Source organism: Pristiophorus japonicus, chromosome 4 (assembly GCF_044704955.1).
Source record: "Pristiophorus japonicus isolate sPriJap1 chromosome 4, sPriJap1.hap1, whole genome shotgun sequence".
Lineage (NCBI taxonomy): Eukaryota > Metazoa > Chordata > Chondrichthyes > Pristiophoridae > Pristiophorus > Pristiophorus japonicus.
In genome coordinates this window covers 155,865,129-155,880,528 of record NC_091980.1, presented here as the reverse complement: position 1 = coordinate 155,880,528, position 15,400 = coordinate 155,865,129, and the positions used below count along the sequence as shown (strand labels likewise).

At 45.7% G+C, this 15,400-nt stretch overlaps 1 protein-coding gene across 1 annotated transcript in view; it reads left to right on the top strand.

Moving 5' to 3' along the window:
• Window positions 1–15,400, top strand: part of rtf1 (RTF1 homolog, Paf1/RNA polymerase II complex component) — a 114,608-nt gene that overhangs the window by 11,027 nt on the left and 88,181 nt on the right. Inside the window, exon 2 of the mRNA XM_070878692.1 lies at window positions 6,220–6,389. Coding sequence (XP_070734793.1) covers window positions 6,342–6,389 — 48 coding nt within the window. The 5' untranslated portion in view covers window positions 6,220–6,341. The remainder of the gene's footprint in view (window positions 1–6,219; window positions 6,390–15,400) is intronic.

Below are 15,400 nucleotides of genomic sequence, written 5' to 3'. Positions count from 1 at the left end.
ATGTTTGATGCCCTCCCCAACATCACTACTACTGTTTGGAGGTCTGTACACAACTCCCACTAACGTTTTTTGCCCTTTAGTATTCTGCAGCTCTACCCATATAGATTTCACATCATCCAAGCTAATGTCCTTCCGAACTATTGCCTTAATTTGCTCCTTAACCAGCAATGCTACCCCACCTCCTTTTCCTTTTATTCTATCTTTCCTGAATGTTGAATACCCCTGGATGTTGAGTTCCCAGCCCTGATCATCCTGGAGCCACGTCTCCGTAATCCCAATCACATCATATTTGTTAACATCTATTTGCACAGTTAATTCATCCACCTTATTGCGGATACTCCTTGCATTAAGACACAAAGCCTTCAGGCTTGTTTTTTTAACACCCTTTGTCCTTTTAGAATTTTGCTGTACAGTGGTGGCCCTTTTTGTTCTTTGCCTTGGGTTTCTCTGCCCTCCACTTTTCCTCATCTCCTTTCTGTCTTTTGCCTCCTTTTTGTTTCCCTCTGTCTCCCTGCATTGGTTCCCATCCCCCTGCCATATTAGTTTAAATCTTCCCCAACAGCACTAGCAAACACTCCCCCTAGGACATTGGTTCCAGTCCTGCTCAGGTGCAGACCGTCCGGTTTGTACTGGTCCCACCTCCCCCAGAACCGGTTCCAATGCCCTAGGAATTTGAATCCCTCCCTGCTGCACCACTGCTCAAGCCACGTATTCATCTGCGCTATCCTGCGATTCCTACTCTGACTAGCTCGTGGCACTGGTAGCAATCCCGAGATTACTACTTTTGAAGTCCTACTTTTTAATTTAGCTCCTAGCTCCTTAAATTCATTTCGTAGGAACTCATCCCTTTTTTTTACCTATGTCGTTGGTACCAATGTGCACCACGACAACTGGCTGTTCTCCCTCCCTTTTTAGAATGTCCTGCACCCGCTCCGAGACATCCTTGACCCTTGCACCAGGGAGGCAACATACCATCCTGGAGTCTCGGTTGCGGCCGCAGAAACGCCTATCTATTCCCCTCACCATTGAATCCCCAATCACTATTGCTCTCCCACTCTTTTTCCTGCCCTCCTGTGCAGCAGAGCCAGCCATGGTGCCATGAACTTGGCTGCTGCTGCCCTCCCCTGATGAGTCATCCCCCTCAACAGTACCCAAAGCAGTGTATCTGTTTTGCAGGGGGATGACCACAGGGGACCCCTGCACTACCTTCCTTGCACTGCTCTTCCTGTTGGTCTTCCATTCCCTATCTGGCTGTGGACCCTTTCCCTGCGGTACGACCAACTCGCTACACGTGATACTCACGTCATTCTCAGCATCGTGAATGCTCCAGATACTGTGCTTAAACAAATGGGACTACAGTGGGATGAGGGCAGTGTTAGCTAAAGTAGACTGGGAACACAGACTAAACTGTGGCACAATTGAGGAACAGTGGAGGACTTTTAAGGAGCTCTTTCATAGTGTTCAACAAAAATATATTCCAGTGAAAAAGAAGGACGGTAAGAGAAGGGATAACCAGCCGTGGATAACCAAGGAAATAAAGGAGAGTATCAAATTAAAAAACAATGCGTATAAGGTGGCCAAGGTTAGTGGGAAACTAGAAGATTGGGAAAATTCTAAACGACAGCAAAGAATGACTAAGAAAGCAATAAAGAAAGGAAAGATAGATTACGAAAGTAAACTTGCGCAAATCATAAAAACAGATAGTAAAAGCTTTTACCGATATATAAAACGGAAGAGAGTGACTAAAGTAAATGTTGGTCCCTTAGAAGATGAGAAGGGGGATTTAATAATGGGAAATGTGGAAATGGCTGAGACCTTGAACAATTATTTTGCTTCGGTCTTCACAGTGGAAGACACAAAAACCATGCCAAAAATTGCTAGTCACGGGAATGTGGGAAGGGAGGACCTTGAGACAATCACTATCACTAGGGAGGTAGTGCTGGACAGGCTAATGGGACTCAAGGTAGACAAGTCCCCTGGTCCTGATGAAATGCATCCCAGGGTATTAAAAGAGATGGCGGAAGTTATAGCAGATGCATTCGTTATAATCTACCAAAATTTTCTGGACTCTGGGGAGGTACCAGCGGATTGGAGAGCAGCTAATGTAACGCCTCTGTTTAAAAAAGGGGGCAGATAAAAGGCAGGTAACTATAGGCCGGTTAGTTTAACATCTGTAGTGGGGAAAATGCTTGAAGCTATCATTAAGGAAGAAATAGCGGGACATCTAGATAGGAATAGTGCAATCAAGCAGACGCAACATGGATTCATGAAGGGGAAATCATGTTGAACTAATTTACTGGAATTCTTTGAGGATATAACGAGCATGGTGGATAGAGGTGTACCGATGGATGTGGTGTATTTAGATTTCCAAAAAGCATTCGATAAGGTGCCACACAAAAGGTTACTGCAGAAGATAAAGGTACGCGGAGTCAGAGGAAATGTGTTAGCATGGATCGAGAATTGGCTGGCTAACAGAAAGCAGAGAGTCGGGATAAATGGGTCCTTTTCGGGTTGGAAATCGGTGGTTAGTGGTGTGTGTCGAAATCTCGACCTCCGAAAAGAATGACTCCGACACTTACAGCTCCGGTAGAAGTTTCTTTAATTTACTTGCTCGCAAGGGGTAGGTTACACTCAGTCAAGGGCTAAGTGAACACCTCCGAAATGGTTCAGTTTAACAAGATATTTATACAGTAAAACCAAAGTTATGGCCTCTCCCTGTGTATTGCCCTGTCTCACAGTCAGTGAATACAGATAAAGAGTTAATTACTATATCCTGGTCCTGACATAGTATCCAGATATTTCCTTTTGTCAGAGTTATCAGTTGGCCAGCCGGCCATTACTCCATGAGTCATAGGTAATGGGCTACCACCTGTCTTGTATTGTGTCAGGATTGTTCCAATTTCCTGGTCAGTTTATCTGTTTGCATCAAATGGATGAGGTCTCGGAAAGAAGATAATGGCTAGAAGATAAGGGTGTGGTGACATGGAACTCCTGTAGTGTAGACAATAGGAGAGCACCATGGGGGGGGGGGGGTTACTTGTCTCAGCATGACTTGTCTCCTAGCTGTCTGATGGCCATCAGCCATCTCAAACCAGGTTTAGCTGTTTATGCAAGCTGACTGCTAAAATGCAGAAAGTTCTGGAAGGGCCAGGACTCCATTTTGATCAAAAGGCACACAAATACCCTATGGTATCAGCTTAGATAAAAATACATTTCCACACGTGCCACAGGGATCGGTGCTGGGACCACAACTGTTTACAATATACATAGATGACCGGAGTGTAGTGCAACAAAATTTGCAGATGACACAAAGATTAGTGGGAAAGCGGGTTGTGTAGAGGACACAGAGAGGCTGCAAAGAGATTTAGATAGGTTTAAGCGAATGGGCTAAGGTTTGGCAGATGGAATACAATGTCGGAAAGTGTGAGGTCATCAACCTTGGAAAAAAACAGTAAAAGGGAATATTATTTGAATGGGAAGAAATTCCAACATGCTGAGGTGCAGAGGGACCTGGGGGTCCTTGTGCATGAAACTTGTGCATGAAACTCTTATAGGTTAAGCGAATGGGCTAAGGTTTGGCAGATGGAATACAATGTCGGAAAGTGTGAGGTCATCAACCTTGGAAAAAAACAGTAAAAGGGAATATTATTTGAATGGGGAGAAATTCCAACATGCTGAGGTGCAGAGGGTCCTGGGGGTCCTTGTGCATGAAACTTGTGCATGAATCCCAAAAAGTTAGTTTGCAGGTGCAGCAGGTAATCAGGAAGGCGAATGGAATGTTGGCCTTCATTGCGAGAGGGATGGAGTACGAAAGCAGGGAGGTCCTGCTACAATTGTATAGGGTATTGGTGAGGCCGCACCTGGAGTACTGCGTGCAGTTTTGGTCACCTTACTTAAGGAAGGATATACTAGCCTTGGAGGGGGTACAGAGACGATTTACTCGGCTGATTCCGGAGATGAGGGGGTTACCTTATGATGATAGATTGAGTAGACTGGGTCTTTACTCGGGTGATCTTATAGAAACATTTAAAATAATGAAAGGGATAGACAAGATAGAGGCAGAGAGGTTGTTTCCACTGGTCGGGGAGACTAGAACTAGGGGGCACAGCCTCAAAATACGGGGGAGCCAATTTAAAACCGAATTGAGAAGGAATTTCTTCTCCCAGAGGGTTGTGAATCTGTGGAATTCTCTGCCCAAGGAAGCAGTTGAGGCTAGATCATTGAATGTATTCAAATCTCAGATAGATAGATTTTTAACCAATAAGGGAATTAAGGGTTATGGGGAGCGGGTGGGTAAATGGAGCTGAGTCCACGGCCAGATCTTTTTGAATGGCGGAGCAGGCTCAAGGGGCTAGATGGCCTATTCCTGTTCCTAATTCTTATGTTCTTATGAATCCTGTCCCAACCATTCCTTAGTGACAAAACTTTGCTGTCGGCTCTCAATAAAGTCGTCCCACTCATCACCAACGCAGTACTTCTCTTCTGTGCTGCTAGTGGCCATGCTTGCGTGGTTTAAATCCCAGTTTCTCGTCGCCGATAATATGTCCTTACTATACAGTATAAATGCACACGAGGCCCATACTTGAGGGAAAGTCACTCTGTGATCTGTTACCTTTATTACCAAGACCTCAAGAGGTAGACGGTGGGTGGAGCTTTCCCTTTTATACCGGAAAGTCCAGGTTAGGAGTGTCTCCCACAAGTTCGCCCCCTGTGGTCAGTGTTCTCAAGGTGTACAACTTAGGTCAGCTGATACATGGGTTACAATGACAGTTGAATACATGACACAAATAGTAGACATGGTCCATGTGGTATAGTTGCCGCTGAGTCTTCGTCGCAAAGTGTTCACGGATGAGCTGCTGGTGCAAGGCTCGAGCAATCGTTAAAGGAGCAATCGTCATGCTCCGGGTTCAGGTTCAGCATGGCTTCCTTATCCTCGTCCTCCTCCTCGTCATCTGCATCTTCCTCTTTATTATCAACAGCCACTCTCACCTCAGGTGTCTTCTATTACCAGCTGCTGCTGCCTCATGATGGCTAAGTTATGCAGCATGCAGCACGCAACAGTGAACTGCCCGACAATCTCAGGGGAGTATTGCAAGTAGCCTCCGGAATGGTCCAGGCATCGGAAACGCTGTTTCAAGATGCCAATGGTCCTCTCCATTATGCTGCGTGTCGCAATGTGCGACATGTTATATTCCTGATCAGCTTCCGTCCGAGTACGCGTACGGGCGTCATGAGCCAGGTGGTGAGGCCATACCCTTTGTCTCCCAGTAGCCAGCTCTGCCCTTCTGGCTGCTGCTGAAACATGGCAGATATAATGCTCTCGCATAAGATAAACGCATTATTGGAGCTCCCAGGGTATCTTGCATCAACTGACATGATGTGATGCATGTCATCACACACGAGCTGCACATTAATGGAGTGGAAGCCTTTTCTGTTCCTGTACATCTCAGAATCCTCCAAAGGTGCTCGCAATGCGATGTGGGTACAATCAATGCAGCCAGCAATCCTGGAGAAGCCCACAGCCCTGTCATGCATTGCCTGGGCGGTCATGGGGAACTTTATGTCGTCATTCCTCCGCGTATATAGTGCAGCAGTCACCTGCCGAATGCAGACATGTGTTTCATGTTGAGAAATGGCGCACACATCCCCAGTTGTAGCTTGGAATGATCCAGATGCATAGAATGAAAATGCAGCTGTAACCTTTACTTTAACTGACAAAGCAGTCCTCCTGAAGCTTCTAGGTTGCAGGTCTGCTTTTACTCATTCACAGATTTGCGGAAACGTAGCCTTCCAACACAGTCTGCATCACTCAGGTGCAGGTATGAACGCCTGTCTCGATATACCCGACATGGGGAAGGCCTCCTGCCCATCACCCTACGGGCTCTGAGGTTCCTCATGCGATGACGTTGAATCAATTGTTTCCTTCGCAGCACCATCATGCAAAAGGCTTGCACAAGGTATGGCATTGTCAGTATTGCCCCCATGCTTAAATTTTACCTTTGCAAGGCAGGACAAGGTTCTTTGTTCTCTCTCCCCACAAGGTTTGTATGGACCACACTCAGGTCTAAGCAGACGCAGTGATCGGGAACCCCTCGGGCTATATTTGATGCATAGTGCAGGCTTCTGATGCCTTCCATAAGCCTTCCACAGCCCCCCACCCACTCGGGCTTGATTTGATGGTAGTGCAGGCTTCTGATTCCTTCCGTATGTGTTCCACAGCACCCCACGGCTTCTTTTGCAACCGAGCCCCTGTGTCCGGGCGCGGGACAATTCTGCCGTCCGATGCTCTGACCCTCGAGCCCTGTTTGCAGACGTTCGGTGGTGGCTTGTCAGTTGAAAAAATGAAAACTTACAGAATTCTATCAAACTTCCATTTACTGCGTTATAAGGTAAGAAAAAATTAATCTTTAGTATGCATATTTAAGTGTGCTTGACTCCCTCCAAAACTTTGCTGAAAAACAATGGCGGCTTTCTGCGCTGATTTTTCAATGCGCGATGATTTTTCATAACTCACCAGAAGGTTTTTCGGGAGTGGTCACATACACCGACCTCGGAGACATTTTATTTGGGCAAACTTACATAATTGACAAAAACTGGCACAGACATCAGGTTACGCCCCCTATGACGCAAAAAAACCCAAACCGAAAAAAATCGTAACTGAGTTACGCTGGCACACATTCCTTGGGGAAACTTAAATGTTTTAACTTACACCAAAAAAACACCGCAAATCACTGGAGAAAATTGAGCCCAAAGGTTAGTAGAAGTTTAGAACTTTCTTCCAGAAATGGCAATTGATGCTAGACAATCAGAGATTGATAGCCTTTTGCTAAGCAAAAGGTATTCAGGGATATGGGCCAAAGAATTTAGGTCGCAGATCAGCCATGATCTCATTGAATGACGGAACAGGCTCGAGTGGCTCAATGGCTGCCTCCTGTTCCGATGTTCCAATGAGAAGAGGAACCGAAGAAATTACAGAATGTATTGGAGAAAATATTCATATGGGCTGAGCAACGGCAGATGGAATTTAATGCAGACACGTATATAGTGCTGCACCTGGGAAGTAAAAACTGAGCAACAGCCGTACACCATGAATGGTGGGAATGACCAACGATGCAACTGAAAGACCCAAGAGTCTTAGTGGACTCAACACTCAACATGTCGAACCAACGCAGAACAATCACAAGGCCAATGGATTGTTGAACTATATAATCATAGCAGTAGAACGCATGTCAGCGGAAGTTGTAATCAAACTGTACAGGGCTCTAGTCAGACCCAGCTTGAGCCCTGTGTCCAGTTCTGGTCAGACCCACCTGGAGCATTGTGTCCAGTTCTGGTCAGACCCACCTGGAGCACTGTGTCCAGTTCTGGTCAGACCCACCTTGAGCCCTGTGTCCAGTTCTGGTCAGACCCACCTGGAGCATTGTGTCCAGTTCTGGTCAGACCCACCTTGAGCACTGTGTCCAGTTCTGGTCAGACCCACCTTGAGCCCTGTGTCCAGTTCTGGTCAGACCCACCTGGAGCATTGTGTCCAGTTCTGGTCAGACCCACCTTGAGCACTGTGTCCAGTTCTGGTCAGACCCACCTTGAGCTCTGTGTCCAGAACAGGTGAGACCCACCTTGATCATTGTGTCCAGTACAGGTCAGACCCACCTTGAGCTCTGTGTCCAGAACAGGTGAGACCCACCTTGATCATTGTGTCCAGTACAGGTCAGACCCACCTTGAGCTCTGTGTCCAGAACAGGTGAGACCCACCTTGATCATTGTGTCCAGTACAGGTCAGACCCACCTTGAGCTCTGTGTCCAGAACAGGTGAGACCCACCTTGATCATTGTGTCCAGTACAGGTCAGACCCACCTTGAGCATTGTGTCCAGTTCTGGTCAGACCCACCTTGAGCATTGTGTCCAGTTCTGGTCAGACCCACCTTGAGCTCTGTGTCCAGAACAGGTCAGACCCACCTTGATCATTGTGTCCAGTACAGGTCAGACCCACCTTGAGCATTGTGTCCAGTACAGGTCAAACCCACCTTGAGCATTGTGTCCAGTTCTGGTCAGACCCACCTGGAGCATTATGTCCAGTTCTTGTCAGATCCACCTTGATCATTGTGTCCAGTACAGGTCAGACCCACCTTGAGCATTGTCTCCAGAACAGGTGAGACCCACCTTGATCATTGTGTCCAGTACAGGTCAGACCCACCTTGAGCATTGTGTCCAGAACAGGTGAGACCCACCTTGATCATTGTGTCCAGTACAGGTCAGACCCACCTTGAGCATTGTGTCCAGTTCTGGTCAGACCCACCTTGAGCATTGTGTCCAGTTCTGGTCAGACCCACCTTGAGCTCTGTGTCCAGAACAGGTCAGACCCACCTTGATCATTGTGTCCAGTACAGGTCAGACCCACCTTGATCATTGTGTCCAGTACAGGTCAGACCCACCTTGATCATTGTGTCCAGTACAGGTCAGACCCACCTTGAGCATTGTGTCCAGTTCTGGTCAGACCCACCTGGAGCATTGTGTCCAGTTCTGGTCAGATCCACCTTGAGCACTGTGTCCAGTTCTGGTCAGACCCACCTTGATCATTGTGTCCAGTACAGGTCAGACCCACCTTGAGCATTGTCTCCAGTTCTGGTCAGATCCACCTTGAGCACTGTGTCCAGTTCTGGTCAGACCCACCTTGAGCTCTGTGTCCAGAACAGGTCAGACCCACCTTGAGCATTGTGTCCAGTACAGGTCAGACCCACCTTGAGCATTGTGTCCAGTACAGGTCAAACCCACCTTGAGCATTGTGTCCAGTACAGGTCAGACCCACCTTGAGCATTGTGTCCAGTACAGGTCAGACCCACCTTGAGCATTGTGTCCAGTACAGGTCAGACCCACCTTGAGCATTGTGTCCAGTACAGGTCAAACCCACCTTGAGCATTGTGTCCAGTACAGGTCAAACCCACCTTGAGCATTGTGTCCAGTACAGGTCAGACCCACCTTGAGCATTGTGTCCAGTACAGGTCAAACCCACCTTGAGCATTGTGTCCAGTACAGGTCAGACCCACCTTGAGCATTGTGTCCAGTACAGGTCAAACCCACCTTGAGCATTGTGTCCAGTTTTGGTCACAAGGACACAAGGCAATTGCTGGAGGCAGTGTTGTAATATAGGGGAACGGGGCCGACAATTTGCTCACAGCAATATCCCACAAACAGCAATGTGACAATGACCTGTGCTAATGGCCCTGAAATTCCGGTGGGAGGCTTCCTTCGGACGAACGCCTCCAACCCGAAATTTCTCTACGAATGTACCGAGTGGTATCGGAGGTGCTTGGATTGCGATCGGAGGCCTTCTTTCCCTGCACTTCGCAGCGCGTCCACGTCTTCAAGATACGGACGGAGAAGCTGGAGTCACATGGGCCTGGACAACCAATCATGGTACAGTATTCTCATTGATAGTAATGGGAACTGCCCAAACACAGCATAATAAGTAAAAAAACACCACACATATTTAAAATTAATTGAAATTAAAGTTAATTAAATGTTTTAGAAAAAATATATATTTTGGGGATTTTTTTTAATGTGTTTTAATAGGATTTAAAATAAACTTATCTTCGTGGATAGGATTTTTACTATAAAAATGTGTGTTTAAATTTTATTTTTATATGTTTTAAAACTCTTATGCTGGTAAAAGTAAGCTATGCGCCTGCTTTTACCAGGCGTAAAGGTTTGAAAGTCATTTGCTGGGCATGAGTTGGGCAAATAGTCCAAACTCGCCCGCGCGGATGTCCTTCTCCCGGGGATGCAGAAGATCTGGCAAAAGATATCTTGACAGATCAGAAAAGCCGGTTTTTGGCGCATGCCAAAAATAGGCTTTTGCGAGGCCTCGATGAGTCCGTGCGCACTCCGTACGTACCCGCTGAGGCCGGAATTTCAGGGCCATTCTGTTTTAGTGAAGTTCGTTGAGTAACTGGATAAATGTTGATAAATATTATGAAGAAAGACTGGAGAAACTTACGCTTCTCAGCCTTAAAAGATATCTGATATACAAGTCTCTATTCCTTCATTCAACTCATTGATATATATGGTGATCCCTGGGGAACACCACTTGTCACAACCCGCCAATCAAAGTACTTACTTTTTATCCCTGTTCCCTGTCTCTTATCTAGCAACCAATTGCAAGCCTATGTCGCAAGGTTACTTCCAATTCTGTGCGCAGTTTTGTTATTTAGTCATTTATTTCCCTCTTTCTATTTTCTCTCTTTCGCTCTCTAATTCTCCGACTCTATTTCTCCCTCTCTCCGTATTTCTCAGTCTGCTGCTCTATTTTTCTGTGTCCATTTTCTCCCTCTCGCTTTTCTCTTTCTCTCTCTAGTTCGCTCTCTATTTTTGTCTTTCTTCCTATTTATCTCACTGTCTCTCTATTTTATCTATCCCTTTCTCTTTCTGTCTATTTCTCTCTCCATTCTGTCTTTATCTCCCTATTTCTTTCTTTCACTCTCTCTGTTTTCCTTTCTCTATTTCTCTCACTGTCATTTTCTCTCTCTTCTGTTTATTTCTCTCTGTTTTCCTCTCTTTCTCATTTCCTCTATATTTTCACTGTCTTTCCTTTTACACTATTCTCGCTATATATTTCTCTCTTCTCTCTATTTCTCTCTTGCTCTATTTCTTTCTCTCTCGTTATTTCTTTCTCTCTCTCTATTTCTTGCTCTCTCTCTATTTCTTCCTTGCTCTCTGTATTTCTCTCCTGCTCTCTCTCTCTCTTTTCTGCTCTCTCGCTCTATTTCTCTTTGTCTCTATTTCTCTCCCTCTCTCTACTTATATAGTCGGAGAGGAATTTTCCCAGATTTTTTCTCCCTAAATTGGCCTGGGTTTTTATCTGGTTTTTGCCTCTCCCAGGAGATCACATGGCTCCGGTTGGGGTGGAGTGTAGAATGTTTCAGTATAATGGGTTGTTGCAGTTGTGTGAGGTGGACTGGTTGGGCTGGGTGCTCTTTGCCTTTCCGTCATTGTTCATAGGTTTATCTGTAACCTTTAGGGCTGCTGACCAAGGGGCCGTGCAGCTCTTTGTCGGCCGGCGCAGACACGATGGGCCGAAATGGTCTCCCTCTGCGCTGTAAATTTCGATGTTTCTATTTCTCCCTTGCTCTCTCTCTCTCTTTCTCTCTTGCTCTCTTTCACTATCGGGTGAATTAGAGAGGGGGTTAAAAAAGGAGGGGTTGCATTATTGATTAATGAAACAATTACAGTTGTGAGAAGTGATGATATGTTAGAAGGATCATCAAATGAGGCCATGTGGATGAAACTAAAGAACAAAAAGGGGCAATCACACTGCTGGCAGTGTACTACAGACCCCCCCCAAACAGTCCAAGGGAGATAGAAGAGCAATTTTACAGGCAAATTACTGACAGGTGCAAAAATAATAGGGCAGTAATAGTGGAGGATTTCAATGACCCGAATATTAACTTGGAAACTAGCAGTGTAAATGGTATTCCTAAGTTGCATTCTGGAGAACTTTTTTTTTAGCCAATATGTAGCAAGCCCAACAAGAGTGGAGAGCAGTTCTGGATTTAGTGTTGGGGAATGAAGCTGGGCAGGTGGAAGGAGTAGCAGTGGGAGAGCATTTTTGTGGTAGTGATCAAAATTCAGTTACTTTTAGTATAATTATGGATAAGGACAAAGAAAAAATGGGAGTAAGGGTTCTAAATTGGGGGAAGGACAATTTTACTCGGCTGAGAAATGATTTAGCAAAAGTGGACTGGAAACAGTTACTTGAAAATAAATCAATGCCAGAGCAGCGGGAGGCATCAAGAGGGAGGTACATGGAGTCCAGGGTAAACATGTTCCCCCAAAGAAAAAGGGTAGAACTCCCAAAGGTAGAGCCCCCTGGATGACAAGGTGCATACAGGATATGTTAGCTGACATTGTTAATGGTTCTCTCTCCTCAGGTACTGTCCCCCTCTCCTTCAAATCTTCTGTCTTCACCCTTCTCAATAAAACAACCCTTGACCCCTCCCTCCTTGCAAGCTACCGCTCCATCTCCAACCTCCCTTTCCTCTCTAAAGTCCTGGAACACGTTATCGCCTCCCAAATCTGTGCCCATCTTTCCTGGATCACCATGTTTGAATCCCTCCAATCCGGTTTCCACACCTGTCACAGTACTGAAACAGCTCTCATCAAAGTCACAAATGACATCCTTTGTGACTGTGACAAAGGTAAACTATCCCTCCTTGTCCTTCTCGACCTGTCTGCAGCCTTTGACAAGGGTTACCAATCCATCCTCCTCCAATGCCTCTCCATCAATGTCCAGCGGGACTGCACTCGCCTGGTTCCATTCTTATCTAATCGTAGCCAGAGAATCACCTGCAATGGCTTCTCTTCCCACTCCTGCATTGTTACCTCTGGTGTCCCCCAAGAATCTCCTATTTCTCATCTACATGCTGCCCCTTGGTGACATCCGAAAACATGACATCGGTTTCCGCATGTACGTTGATGACACCCAGCTCTACCTCACCACCACTTTTGTCGACCCCTCCACGGTCTCTAAATTGTCAGACTGCTTGTCCTACATCCAGTACTGGATGTGCAGAAATTTTTTCGAATTAAATATTGGGAAGGCCAAAGCCATTATCTTTGGTCCCCACCACAAATTGCGTTCCCTAGCCACCGACTCCATCCCTCTCCCTACCATCTGTCTGAGGCTGAACCAGACTGCTCGCAACCTAGGTGTCATATTTGACCCTGAAATGATCTTCCGGACACATATTCGCAGCATAACTAAAACCACCTATTTCCACCTCCGTAACATCGCCCATCTCCGCCCCTGCCTCAGCTCATCTGCTGCTGAAACCCTCATCCATGCCTGCATTACCTCTAGACTTGACTACTCCAATGCACTCCTGGCTGGTCTCCCACATTCTACGTAAACTTGAGGTCTTCTAAAACTCAGCTGCGCGTGTCCTAACTCGCACTAAGTCTCGCTCACCCATTACCCCTGTGCTCGCTGACTTACATTGGCTCCCGGTTAAACAACACCTCAATTTCAAAATTTTCATCCTTGCTTACAAATCCCTCCATGGCCTCGCTCCTCCCTATCTCTAATCTCCTTCAGCCTCACAACCCTCCCGAGATGTCTGCGCTCCTCTAATTCTGCCCTCTTGAGCATCCCTGATTATAATCGCTCAACCATTGGTGGCCCTGCCTTCTGTTGCCTGGGCCCTAAGCTCTGGGACTCCCTCCCTAAACCTCTCCACCCTCCTTTAAAACGCTCCTGAAAACCTTCCTCTTTGACCAAGCTTTTGGTCATCTGCCGTAATTTCTTCTTATGTGGTTCGGTGTCAAATTTATTTGTTTTGTCCTAAAACACTCCTGTGAGGTGCCTTGGGATATTTTAATATGTTAAAGGCGCTATATAAAAATACAAGTTTTTGTTGTTGTAAGATAAGGCAAAAAAGGGACGAGTATAGAAACTGCAGAGGTGAAATTAAGGAGGAAATTAGGAAAGCAAAAAGAGGACATGAAAAAATACTGGCAAACAGAATCAAAGAAAACCCAAAGATGTTTTACAATTACATAAAGAGCAAGAGGATTAGGAACCAAAATGGTGATCTTGTGTGGAGGCGGAGGATGTGGGTGAGGTACTTAATGAATACTTTGCGGCTGTCTTCACAAAAGAGGGGGACGATGCCGATGTTGAAGTTGAGGAGAAAGATAGTAAAATATAGGATAGTATAAACATAATAAGAGAGGAAGTATTAAGGGATTTAGCATCCTTGAAAGTAGATAAATCGCCAGGACCGGATGAAATATATCCTAGGCTATTAAAAGAAGCAAGGGAGGAAATTGCGGAGGCTCTGACCATCATTTTCCAATCCTCACCGGCTGCAGGAGTGGTGCCAGAGGATTGGAGAACTGCTAACGTACCATTGTTTAAAAAGGAAGGAAGGGATAAACCGAGCAATTACAGGCCAGTTAGTTTAACCTCGGTGGTGGACAAATTAATGGAATCAATTCTGAGGGACAATATAAAACTTCATTTAGAAAGACGCAGATTAATCAAGGTCAGTCAACATGGATTTGTTAAGGAAAGGTCCTGCCTGACTAACTTGATTCAGTTCTTTGAGGAGATAACAAGGAGGGTTGATGAGGGCAGATCGTTTGATGTAGTTTACATGGATTTTAACAAGGCTTTTGACATTGTTCCACATGGCAGGCTGATCAAAAAAGTAAAAGGTAAACTCAATCAAGTTAGATCCAAATGAGCTCAGTGGCAGGAAGCAAAGGGTAATGGTTGACAGGTGTTTTTGCAACTGGAAGGCTGTTTCCAGTGGGGTTCCACAGGACTCAGTACTCGGTCCCTTATTTTTTGTACCCTGTATATATTAATAATTTAGACTTAAATATAGGAGGCATGATAAAGAAATTTGCAGATGGTACAAAGATTGGCCGTGTGGTTGACAGGAGGAAAGCTCTAGACTGTAGGAAGATGTCGATGAATTGGTCAGTTGAGCAGATAAGTGGAAAATGGAATTCAATTTAGAAAAGTGTAAGGTAATGCATTTCGGGAAGGGCAACAAGGCATGGGAATATACAATAAATGGGCGGAAACTGAGAGGTGCAGAGGAACAAAGGGACCTTGGAGCATATGTGCACAAATCCTTAAAGGTCGATAAGGTGGCTAAAAAGGCATATGGAATGCTTTCCTTTATTAGCCGCGACATAGAATACAAGAGCAGGGAAGTTATGCTAGAATTGTGTACAACACTAGTTAGGCCACAGCTTGAGTACTGCGTGCAGTTCTGATCACTACATTACATGAAGGATGTGATTGCACTTCAAAGGGTGCAGAGGAGATTTAAGAGGATGTTACCAGGACTGCAAAACTTTAGCTATGAAGATTGGATAAGCTGGTGTTGTTTTCCTTGGAACAGAGGAGGCTGAGGGGAGACCTTATTGAGGTGAATAAAATTATGAGGGGCCTAGACAGAGTGGATAGGAAGCACCTATTTCCCTTAGCAGAGGAGTCAATAACCAGGGGGCATAGATTTAAAGTAGTTGGTAGAAGGTTTAGAAACTTCAAAATTTACAGAAGGAGGCCATTTCAGCCCATTGTGTCTGCGCTGGCCGACAAAGAGCCGCACAGCCCTTTGTCAGCAGCCATAAAGGTTACATACAAACCCATGAACAATAACAGAAAGGCAAAGAGAACCAAGCCCAACCAGTCCACCCCACACCACAGCAACACCCCTTGTAATAAAAACATCTACACTCCCCTCCAACTGGACCATGTGATCTCCTGGGAGAGGCAAAAACCAGTTAAAAACCCAGGTCAATTTAGGTAGAAAAAAATCTGGGAAAATTCCTCTCCAGGCGATCAAAATTAGTTCAGGAGATCACCCTAGCCGTATTCTATTCCCTGTAGTAC